Source organism: Neopelma chrysocephalum, unplaced genomic scaffold, assembly GCF_003984885.1.
Source record: "Neopelma chrysocephalum unplaced genomic scaffold, ASM398488v2 Primary Assembly neopelma1_133, whole genome shotgun sequence".
NCBI lineage: Eukaryota > Metazoa > Chordata > Aves > Passeriformes > Pipridae > Neopelma > Neopelma chrysocephalum.
The window spans coordinates 1,630,785-1,643,695 of record NW_020897795.1 but is presented as its reverse complement, the minus strand read 5'-3'; the positions used below and the strand labels follow the sequence as shown (position 1 = coordinate 1,643,695).

Genomic DNA, 12,911 nt, shown 5'->3' with positions numbered 1-12,911 from the left:
CCCGCGGCGCGGGCGGAGCGGTCACCGCCACGGCGCGCGGCGGCGGCGGCGAGAGCGCTTCCTGCGGGGCGGCGCGCGCGCGATCCTTCCGCCGCCCGCCCCACACAGGAAGTGCCGCGCCGGCTCCCGCCGCCGCAGCGGCAGCAGAGCGGGGCCGCCCGCGGGAAGGGGGAGCCCCCGGGCACCGCCGGCCCACACGGGCCGCGGGCAGCGCCTGCCCGCCCGCCCCGGCCCGCAGGCACCCGCGGGCACGGACACAGCGGGTCAGGGCGCAGCGCGGCCCCTCCCGGCGCTTCCCGTCCGCCTCCACGCAGCCCCCGCACACCGGCACCGACGTGCCTCGAGGACCAGGATAAGCCTGACAGTCCCCACTGACGCAGGAACAAGTTTTCTCCTTGGCGAGTCCCTACGTTCAGTAACAATTCGCCAGACAGCCTCAGTCCTCCTCTCCTGCAATCCACAATCCACCTCGTCTCCTGAATAGCAGCAGGGCTGATTCCAAGGGAACTTTAGGTGCCTTTTCCAGTTAGCTATAGGCCCTGTCAATCCTTCGTGAAACCCAGCCCCTGAGCAGATTTGGGGGGGGAAAGTTACATTGCTTTCTTAATTTAAAAATATATTTAAAAAAACACTATTGCTGCTTTTTTTAGGGGTTTGTGCTCTCCCATCTGAAGAACACCTGCTTTCAGTGACACCACAGCATTCCCTGCCAGGCCTCTGGAGTGCTGCAGCTGGACAGACACCAGTCAGGAGAATGCACCCTCCCCATGTGCCTGTCCATTCCCTGTGCTCATCACTCCCAGGGTAAAACTTCAGAGCTGCATGCAAAGAGCAGCTACCCCAAGAAAAGCAAAGCATGTCCAACAGGGAGCTATGCATGGAGATTACACGTAGGAATTCCTTCATTAACACCACACGCACCTGAATAGGCCCATATTGTTAAGCCAAGGATCAAGCAAACACCTGCCTAAAGAGAATTCCTTCCTTCCAGGTACACCACAGCTCCATTAAAAGCAGGTGAAGGTCACCAGCTGCAACCTGACAATACAGAACCTCTTTCCCTCTCTAGTTTTAGTAGTCCTAGGACCTAGATCACAAGCAACAATTCAGAAGCATTTTTCCCCACCACAGAAATCACAAAATAGTATCCAGCATAAATCACCTCCAGCTGGTAAATTCAGTGCTTCAAACTTTTGACAAATCATACTCCTAACACTACACTGCCCAAGGCTTTTTAGGATACGTTTTAATTACTGTATTTATTTACAATATTTATAACACACAAATAAAAATTCAGGCATTTTGTAGACTTCATTCATCCATTCCTGGCTGTAAGGAATTAAATTTCTTCATCACCGTCAGATAAGCAAGATCTCCAAGCGACCTCATTCATTTTCACATTAAAGACCTATCTAAGGGTAGCTCTGTGCTAAAGTTTTGCCAGCCGAGCTCTTCCCAACCAGAAGCATGGACAAAAAAGGCAAGTATCCAGCTGTGATGGCAAAAAGCTCTCATGCAGATCCAGCTTTGCCAAAAGCAGAGTGCTCCTGTCAGCTTTTGTTATTCAGAGAGGTGCAGCACCAGTGCTAGCAAGAATTCCTTCCGTCAGCATATTTCCACTAGGGGACTCTGCTGTATCCTCCAGCAGAAATTTTCCTAGTGGAGACAAGCCCAAGGACAAGGAAAGTCATTTCAAGTAGGCGCACACTTAAATGTGCAATAAAACTTAATAGTCCTTCATTAAAACATCCTCAAATTGAAGTGGAAACCTCACCCAGTGTAGTTTAGCAACACCGTAAGTTCAGCTTAAATACAGAGTACTGCAATAACCACGTACTCCTGTCACTTTGTCCCACGTACCTACTGTTGCTAAAAATTGTAATTTACCCATACTTCAAGCCATTTAGCCCACAGCAGTAAAATACAGTTTAAAAGTTTGCCTGTTTAGATCCAGATCAAAAGGTGCACTGAGACACTAAATACCCTTGAAGATCCAGACCTGTGTCAATAGGAGTTCACACTTCCATACTTTGGAAAAGGTGCCTTCATAGTTTTTTCCTTTAATGATTGCCATGTAATTCAGTGAGCATTGTTTACTGATTGCAACTTTTAGTCATAAACTGAAGTGTTTGACTCATATCCAATGAATTTTTGCCTGGGATACGTGGACTCCTTGAATAAGTGCATTCAAGTAATGTGCACTATGTAACTTGACAAACACCACATGTCCAAAATTAAAGGAGAAAAAGAGCATAAAACATCAAGCTCTTGGTTTAATAGTAGTTTTCTAGGCAGCATTTATTTACTACTGCAAGCACAGATTTAGCACAGTGTTTGCCAACTCAGAAGAAATGGACTTGAACAGCTGCACTCAGTATTCTGAGTCTTTGCTCTCTCTGATCTCACGTAGAGAGAATATCACTGGATGCCTGAGGGGTTCCAATCCCTTGAAAAGAGTCCAAGCCTGGACACTTTCAAGATTAATATGTAAAAAACTACAACAAATCTATGTAGTGATCATTTTGATCTGTGCACACCTTATATAGTATTACATATATAGACATATATGCCTTTAAGGAGAAATGCAACTTTCTCTGGAAGTTCTGCAGTTTCATCTGTTTAAATTATATGATTTCTAGTATTTCATACTGAATGCTAATTAATTTGTCATGCTAATAAAATCTTATTATTTCAGGGAAAAAAGAGAGTCAACAGGGGAAAAAGTAAACATACACAACTTTTTAACCTATTTTTAAGCCTCCTTTCTAGGCAGAAGGCTAACAAAGTCTACTCAGTGGGTGGCCCAATGAAGCAAGAAATATTTACTGTAATGGAACAGGGCCACAGGAAATTGCAGATGTACTTATGTTTCTCTGGCATGAAAAAAGCAGAAAAAAATATATGATGAACAGATCCCCAACAGCATCAGTCTTTGTCAGACAGAAATATATTTATTAATCTATTTTTTGTTGGTTTGTTTGTTTTACTGTTAGAGTATACAAAGATTAAGTTTTATTGTAATTTTTTAAACCACAAGCTCAGCTGTCAAGATAGCCAGATAGACCTACGTGCTCATCACATCTACATTTACCAAGTGCCAGACAAAAAAAGTCAAAATGTTTAATATGGACAACTTTGTTCACATTAAAGGAAATGTGTCACTTCTTTGCAATATACACCAGATAAAGCTCATCCTGATTATTTTGAAAAAGTGAAAGACAGCTGAAGAAAAGCAGCTCGATGTGATTAAATGCATCCAAGACAGCAGATGTAAATTCAGAATATGAAGAACTGGTAGGTTCCAGCAGATTTGCAGAAGTGGATTGGAATAGGATCATCAATTATCTTAAGCATCTCCTTGAATGGTAGAGCACTCAGTGGCTCTGGAGGAATTGTAGTCTCCACTCCCATAGTTGCCTATGCAAAGCTGCCTTTCCCACAGTTCTCACAAATACGATGAAAATATTCCCTGATAATAGCCTGTAGTTTCTCTTGGAAAACTACTTCACAAGTATTGTAACTTGAAATGCTAAAAGTGCAACCTTCCAATGGCACCTTTGTCCTCCACTAACAGTAAATGATTAACCAGAAAGGAAAACCTGCGTGCATTTAATTCCTTTTAGCCACAGAGGATGCCAGCTGTATTCTAGTAAGACCTACCCTGGGAAAAGGCAATTATTATAAAGCAGTTGCTTATTCTTACAGAGGTGATTTGTTTGACTTCATTTAAGTAAGTAGTGGAGGGTAGACGGCAATCTGTCTGAGGGTAGTATTTGCAGTCTACATGACAAATTGCAAATGATAACAGAGTAACAATGCTGAAATGCCAACCACTCTAAAAAGCCTCAGATAATTTCAGAAGTCCAGGCATGTCCTGTCCCGAGTGCCCAAACCACCTACAAATTTTAAAGTTACAGAAAGGTCAGTTTTGCCCAGGATCCTCAAGAAATTCACAGCTGATAATTACAGATGTAGTTGCTGTCCTCAACAGCAGGCTATCAAACTGTTGATAGCTATTACTGCATTGCAAAGGTAACAATACAAAGAAATATTTTTAACAATATTAAAATTGTTAAATTCCAGAAAACATCCAAGAAGATGCAGCTGTCACCTTTATCAGCAGATCAGCATAATCATTACCATCCACTGTGGATTCCACGGTAAAATATTGCCAAATAGCAAAATAACCACAAAATGTTCCTGGAGGAGCCAAGGAAATATTGAGGAAAGGGGTCCCACTGAACATTTCTAAGGACTAAATGCCCTGCTCAAACACATGTGGCTTTACTGTCATCCTAGAGTTTGTTGTCAACTACAATCTCCCTTTTAATGTGCAGATCACCTTTAAAAATTATTACTTTCAAGTCTGTTGCTACATTTTTGATCAATAAAGACCAGTAACTCTTGTGCACTCATACCACGATGGGTTTGGCATTGCCATACTGCATTCTAATTTCAAGGTAGAAGCCACACAATTTTTCAGCCTTCATTAGTAAAATGTTGTGGCTGAGTCTTCATGGTAACAGCTTACAAATTCTCACTAACAATTACAGCTGGGGTTGGGAGTTTAGAGGAGCATGGATCTGTACATCTGAAGTCCAACCCTTAAAGCTCCACACCAGCAAGTCACTGAATTAGCCTCACGTCAGCCTCAGGAAATAAAAATTATTCCTGAAATGTGTAGTTAAATTAGGCTTTATTACAAAATAGTTAATCTTGCAGCATTCTTCTGAAATGAATGGACCACTGAATGCAGCAAGGCAGAAACCTGAAATCTAGAAAGAACTGGACACCAGTTATGGTCATGTTAAAATACTATCATCCACAATTCTAGAGCTCTTTTCCTTAATTTCTCAGAAAAGGAAACACCAGCAAATATGACATAAAATTTAAGTTGCAGTTGAATTTTGTTTCTGAATTAAGAATGTTACTGAGAACAGATGTATATGCCTTTAGTGCAACTGCTGCAAGTACTATACAACAGCACATGAATTAAGAGGGGAATCCTTCTCCTCACTGTCACCAGCATTTAACTGGCAAAAAGGCCATGGATTTCTTGGCAGAGTGAGGATTCACACGGATGAAGCAGCAGCATGGTGTGAAAAAATAAAATTAGCTCACATTCAAAGGGCAAACTCTTAACCCATTCATGTGTTAGAGACATCTAATTCTTGCAGTAGAGCAAGCAAAGCTTTATCTTGCTTTTGTCTAGTTAACAGGCTTCATGTTAGTACTTCGATGAAGACATTACCAACTTAAGATGAGAGTTTAGTCAAGTTGTTAGAATGTCCAAACTGATCTTGGGTTTTTTTAAGTCAGCAAGGTCCTCTAAAACAAACTGCTCCCTCTCCATGTGTAAAATTCTCACAGAGCTGTCAGTGTAAGAAAATGAAGTACAGTCAACAGGATACGTCAGCACTAACAAAATGTACAGCAGATGCTTGTGTTAACTCATTTTTTGTAAGAGTTTAATCAAATAATGTCTGAACAGAATGAATTATAACACTGTTTTGTTTATCCCTTACATGCACATGCCATACTCAAAGGTAAGATTCTAACCAGATCTAATACTGAGTTCTTAGTACATGATATTTAACTGATGAAAACCTATCTGAGAAACAAGAGTTCACGGGTTCAAATTCACATAAAGGATGTTAGAAGGAAGCAGTTTTAATTATAATAAGAGAAGACATATAAAGGCAGAACGAAGAACAGGCAATAACTGAAGACTGGACATAGATATGCAAAGCTGATTCCCACGGTGATAAGTGTGCAAGTAGTAATGTGAAATTTGCTCTCTAAAAGATTTCCCTTAAAGTATTTATTTTGTTCATCCATTTGTTTAAATTAGGAGAGGAATAAGCCTAAACTCCCTGTTGATTCAACCTCCTCTCTCCTTAAGGATGGCTGTCAATTTACATGATAGTTTCAACTGAACTTCCTGATCTTTGTAGCCCAACATTTTTCCATCAAATCATAACCCTGCAAAGGCTCATTTTCAGATCCCCATTATTTTCATGCAGATTCTCCACCTCCCTGTGCCAATAATATTTTTAGAATTAAACCAGACTTTTCAACTTGAACCACAAGGAGGATTTCTGATGGAACATCAAATTAAAAAACCTCGTGACAGTTCACAAATTTAATGACATTTCGACTTCGTGAACATAGTAGGTTTGCCTCCTCTCATCTTAAAGCTGTGACTGAAAAAAAAAATCCCAAACCTGTACTGGTTCCTTTGGTGATTAATAAAAAAAAAGGGAAAAAACACTATTCATATAAGATGTTAGAGTCACTAAATCAATTCCATCAGGGTTCTACAGAGGCAATACGATTTTGGAACACCTCTCATAAGCATCAAGCTTTACTGTACTTATAGCAACATTTCCTTAATAGCTACCACTGTTCAACAAAATTTGTGAATAAACAATAACATGGGTTTTGCAAATGTAGCAATTGTTAATTTCAAAATGACTCTTCTTTAAAGACAGCAGCTTCTGCTGTAATGTAAACTACAAAGGTTTTGCTGAAAAAATCTTACAATTTAAGGCCTAACTACTTTAAGGACAGAAAACTATGCAGGAGATGACAGCCAATAAAATTTGGATATTATTAAAAATTTGTTAAGAAGGATGTCTCTTTTATTATACAAACACTGTCACTGGTGCAGTAAACAAAATTTTAAGGTTGTAACTCAGTCCTCAATAATCTAAAGGTACCACTCCCAAGAATATCATGCAAACAGGGAAAGAAATTTAAACACTATGTCAACTTAAAGCTTATATCTTCCCTTTCAATCATTACAAAAGGCACTCACTACCTCCACAAAGAATGTCAGAGGGTCACCTGAAAAGACCAAATTTCTTACATTTTGGTTTTTCTAGAAAAACATACATATGTATGTTGCACCCTTTGTCATAATATTTTTCTATTCCAAGCAGATAGGCATTTTTTTCCTTCTGGAATAAAAACATAACTTAAACCATGAAGTCCTTCTTGTGTGCTAAAAGACTCTTGGGTCTTACTTTTATAGTTAATGGATTAATTTTACAGTTAAAGGATTAATTATAATTAATGATCCTTGATTAATGAATCGAGATAGATTAGTGGGAAACAGGCTGGAAGGAGTCTGATAGGCAAAACCCCCCACATTCCACTAGAATTAGCTAAAAATTCACCAGTATTTATAACAATAATATAGCATATTTTATTTGAATTGTGGTTTCATAAATGCAAGAAGTTTTTTAACACAAAACAACATCACAGGTCCTGATTCTGCCCTTGGCTCAGTACTGTCCTTACAGTCCACACAGTCTCAAATCCATTCATGCAATAGCAAACCACAAACAGACCCATTCAAGGCACAGCACAAATCATCTCTTCAGCGTCCTAAGGAGCTGCCCCACTACATTTTTCACAAAGGGTACTGATCCCTATCTCTGAAGGCCAGAATAAGGCTACATTTTAAATTACAAAGCTTTAGATTAACTGCAAAGTAGCTCGAGGCTCTTGGAACATGTATGCTGCAATGCTATAAAGCATGTAAATCAGAAGTCATTGGAAGTGCCAATGAACTGTCACAAGAAAGGAAAAAAAATCATGTCCATGGCCAGCAGTAAAGATACAGACGAAGGGTGTACATTATATTATGAGAATAGGTGTCCTTTTCAAATACTGCCCAGACTCTGAGTTTTTAGTATTTGCCATGCTGTCTGTAGAGTCCAGAACCACAAAAGGTATTAAGTCTACTCATTCTTCGTGCAACAATGATACATTTAGCAAATAACAGAATTTATTATAGCAATTAATTCTGTCATTTATGAAGCAGAATCTACTGAGACTACTTTAGCAATAACAGAATTTTCTTCTAAGATGCACAGAAATCAAATTGTTGCACCTCTCTAAATTAGGGTCATTAGCATAATAAAAGTATGTACTTCAGAAGATTAACACCCTAAAATTATGCTCTTTAAAAAAACATTATACTTTGTTTACTGCCTTAGCCTGCTTTCTCATTAACAATTACTATGGCACCTGTTGCCACCTCTCCTACATTAAATTGCTTCCTACCCACAGCCCAGCCTCTCTTCTCCAAGAAATTTAAAATTAAACAACTCACTCAGATTCCCTGTCCTGCAAGGCATTGCTAATAATGGTGCATTACCACAGGGAATGTTTCTTGGGGTTTTAATACTTTCTCTCCACCCATCTCACCTCTCTGTATAAGCAATGAATTGAGAAAGACTCCTGGCTATGCCAAAACATGTTGGTCAAAACAAGTGCCCCACAGGACTGCCTCCCTCAAAACAGTCTAAACCAACACTGGATACAAGTTCTGTGCAACAACTCATTGTCATGTATAATTACATCATGAAAACTGCACTGGATTAATGCTTTATACAGTATACAAATAATAATGAAAAGCTGGAGCATGGGAACTGCTGTGCATTCATAAATTTTTAAATCTTCGTTAATTTTAATTTCTCTTCCACTGTACATTGGCTTTTTAGTGCCTACTAGTTCTTAGCTCAAAACTATTAAAACATACTAAATTTTTAAGGACATACTAATGTCAAACTGTGAAATTAAAAAAAAAAGAACACAAAGAACACTAACAAACTACATGCAGTCAAGACACATCTCTTAACATCTCCAGCCACAAACTCATCAAATTATCATATCAACTGCTCCATAAATTTTAAGACTATACTTTCAAATATCAAGGCTTGTAAGTTACCCACATGTCTATTTCTTTGAATAGTAGCTTAAATAAAAATATTACTACAGAAGAGGTACAAGTTTTTAATTGTCCTTTCCACCAATTTATTATGGCCATAAAATTATACTTAAACACAGAAAGAATTCATTTGCAGTAGCTCTTTATCCTGAAACAGTTGCCCTGTAAGCCATTAATCTACAAAAATCTTACAAGAAACAGCATATTTAATGTTTAAAAAACAACTTCTGAATACAAAAACCTTCAAAGTATAAGCTCTTAAAGGTTTTCAAATACAAGTTTAAGTTCTAAAATTCACTTCTCACTTACCTTAATCTTAAAAGTTTCTCACCATAGTAAAAAATAGAATTAAAAAAATACATATTTCATAACTTTTCTTTAATTTGTTGAACTTCTAATTAGCATATTTCATTCAAAACACTTTTCAGCAGACTGGAGTCATAAGTATTGTCCCAAAATCTGAATCATTAGTTCATGCACATCTTATGAAGTTGATGCATGTGATTTTTGCTGTGGTGCAAACATTTGGATAACGTCCAAATTCAGAAGGATGTATGAGCAGTTGCATCCACTGTTTACAGAGAAATCTGCACTGAAACTTGCCTAATCTGATGGGAATGCACACAGAGTTACTGGGCTGCCAAGGTAAGCAGCTGAGAGAAGAGTCTCTCACCATTGTTTTGCTTGCCTGACATCATGAATTTAAACTCCAACTCTACATTAGGCAGCCTCAGGATAGGAATGTGTGCTGCCCATGTGATGTGGGTCTCACCAGCTCAGTATGGAGTGCCCAAGAGGACCTGGATTCCCTTTGGTTGCAGTTCTATGTACTCCCTACACCAACACTCTGGTAATCCAGCAGAAATTTAACCCAACAAAAATACAGAACAGCTGAGGGTCTCCTTGCTATGTTTTCTTGCAAACTTAGCAAACTGAAATGGCTAAAGAAGTTTAACAAGTATGAGAGGCAACACAAGAAAGCAAGAGGAGGGACAGGCACTGATCTCCTCTGCGGTGACCAGTGATAGGATCCATGGGAATGGCCTGAAGTTGTGTCAAGGGAGGTTTAGGTTGGATATCAGGAAAAGGTTCTTCACCCAGAGGGTAATTGGGCACTAGAACAGGCTCCCCAGGGCAGTAGTCACAGCACCAAGCCTCACAGAGTTCAAGGGGTGTTTGGACAATTCTCTCAGGCACACTGTGTGATTTTTGGGGTGTCCTGTGCAGGGCTAAGGGTCAGACTCAGTGATCCTTGTGGGTCCCTTCCAACTGAGCATATTCTGTGATCCTGTGAATCGCAGCCCAGCAATCAGGTGTCATAAGGCAGCCCTAGCAGCACAACTTTTGTTTCCTCAGACACTTTAAACAGACTTTGGTGCCCCTCAGGAAGTGCAGACTTCCCAGTGGTGCTCTTTGGAGAGAGGGTGTACAGAAAGGTATGTGCTTAGCACTAACTGGCTCAGCTTTTAAACCCAAAGCTCTACTCCTTGCTTCATCCCTAGCTTGATATTTTACCAGCTAGATGAGTTCATTTCAATCTATCGGCTTTTTGCCCATAAAATCCAACTCTATCCCCTGTAGCCACATACTCCTGCCATCCAACCAGCAATAAAACCACTCTTGGATCAAAAAGGTGGGATAGCAAGGGACAGACAGGAATATGGGGTAAATTGAGCCACACAGTCCATTCTGCCAGCTGCCCTGCAGGTATTTGGCCCAGACACATTAAAAAACTGAGTTCTAACAAGCTTCCTGGCTCAGCTGATTTTTAAAAACTCCAAGTTTAGCTGTCTAGCTAACTCCCTGCATAAGTAACAAAGACATAAATGAAGATCTGCCTGCTCATGAGGGTACACAGTTTGCAGCATCCTGAATGCAAGGTGACGTTTTTACCCGCCAAGGTAATCCTGTCACCCTCAAGCTGAGCACAACTAAGTTGAGAGGGAAGAGATGTGAACTCAAGCCAGGATCTCCATCCCGTGGGTAAATACAATGTCACACTCCTAGGGGACTTCTAAAAGTACTAAAACCTCATGGAAGAAAAAAAAAAATTAAGTAAGTCTACCTGTTTCCACAGTTTCAGTCTCAATTTCTTGTTCCTCTGCTACATCTTGCATCAGGTAAGTCTCGTCATCATAAACCAGGACCTGAGCAGCGTAACCCTGTTCTAGTCTGGCACTAGGAACTGGCTCCACAATCACTGCTGGGAATTCAGAGACTGGCTCATTTTCCTATAGAAAGGAAAAAAAAAAAAAGGGAAGAAAAGAAAAAAAAATGCTCTAAATACTGCACTATTGAACTCTACATCAATATTTTTCCTCTTATGCTCTTACGTATTTTATGGAATAATGATAATAATTTTAAAGATTTTTAAATGAAATTTTCTTCTAAAGCAAGAGATGAAAAGAATAAAAGATGGCTTATCAGCCATCAAAGGGACCTCCCTCAAACTCAGAGATATTTTCTGGTTTTAAGCACTTAAAATTTAAAGCATCAGACAAAGAGCTTTAAGATATTGGAAAAGAGCTTTCTAATGAAGTCATTCAGCTGTGGGAAGTGTTTCTTCTCCCTCTGCTTGATGAAATGTAATCAAGGCTTTTTGTGTGTACTGTAAGATTCCTACACCTGACCTGTATCTCATGAACACCCATGTTCTGGATTAAGTACATAAGCTATCACAGCAGAACTGACTACTTCACAGCCCATATGCTTATCTCTACTTATTTAAGGATCAAAATGTCTGTAAAAGCATATTTAACCAGTTAAAGTGTTGCAGAAGTGGAACCCTGCCAGATTCTATTTATTGAAAGCTACAGGATAGTAGAATATATTTATTATTTGTTGATAAGAATGCAAAAATGCAACCAAATATGTTGGGTTGGCTAACTTTAAAAAAGGCCCTTGTGTTGTTCTGCTCAACTTGTTCTATACCTCAGGACACATCTGAGATCTTTAAAGAAATGCTTAGTATGGAATGTAATTTTGTAAACCAAGTCTACAGTTGTACTGCAGACTCCAAAACTTACTGCTTCCACTTCTCTGTGATAACAAAATCTTCTAATAAAAGACATTTGAAAAATGGCTGCTGTCTTACTCTTTACACAACAATCTCAAATCCATTTCATTTGTCTTCACAGCAAGTTTACAGTGAATTTTTCTTTCAAATTTAGATAAAAGGTGCAAAGTTTGATAGTAAATAAATGCTATTTATTTTTCTAACCTCTTGGGTTTTGATTCCATTGCTGTCAAACTCCAGGCCAGGGTCCCCAGTGTCAATCACAGCTGATGTCATGGTGCATCCCCTGAAGATTCTTTGAGAGCTGTTATCTCTTGAAGACAGTAATGCTGATAACCTCAGGGTATCAAAGGCTTGAATTCCCAATCCACTGCTGTTAAACAGCTAGGCAGAGGCTGCTGAAACACAAAATAATTTTAAGTTATTTGCATAATTTATAGCCAAAAATCTTCCAATGTTTATGAAATCTATTGCTTGTTATATCTCTACATCAAAACAGGACATCAGCAAACACAACAGATGGGACAGAATGTGCTGACCTTGGTGAAATTAACAATGACACACAAGTTTCACACTAAGAGAATACAATTTCAGCTTGGCTCTTCACAATTTCAGCCAGAATCATTAATTTCTCACTGAGGTCAAATATTAACTAATTTTTTTGAGACACACATACATTTCAGTTAGTGCAGCTTTTCTAAGGTTATTGCTTTCATATCAAATGATCAGATTATTTTTTAATTACATTTTCTTCTTTGCTTTACTGGTTTCATAGTCATTTCAGAAAGTTTCAAAACGCTTTCAAACGTACTGCCTTTTTAAAGCACTGCATATTTATTACACATCTCAAACACACACCTAATTTCTAACCTACAGTTTTCTTTGAAATACAAAGTATTCTAGCAGTTCATCTTTTATAGAAGAAATTCTTATGAATCTAAAAATGTAGTTGCACATTGTAATGCTGCAATTTGTGTGTACCATGGACTCACTGAGCTTACAAAGATACACAACTTTCATCTTTGTGAATTTTTTTTTTAGAGTGCTTTGTTTCTAACCAACTGCTATTACTCATAGCCTGCCTTTGAAAGAGACAAATAATCTCCTTTCATAAACTTTGGGTCATGAGGAGCAGTTTACTACTTCAAGGTGCAACTA

At 39.0% G+C, this 12,911-nt stretch overlaps 1 protein-coding gene across 1 annotated transcript in view; it reads right to left on the bottom strand.

The window, feature by feature from the left end:
* Nucleotides 1–12,151, bottom strand: part of ELF2 (E74 like ETS transcription factor 2) — a 33,167-nt gene extending 21,016 nt beyond the window's left edge. The window contains exons 1-2 of the mRNA XM_027698846.1: nt 11,958–12,151; nt 10,803–10,968 (exon numbers count right to left, since the gene is read on the bottom strand). Coding sequence (XP_027554647.1) covers nt 10,803–10,968; nt 11,958–12,029 — 238 coding nt within the window. The 5' untranslated portion in view covers nt 12,030–12,151. The remainder of the gene's footprint in view (nt 1–10,802; nt 10,969–11,957) is intronic.
* Nucleotides 12,152–12,911: the final 760 nt, after the last annotated feature.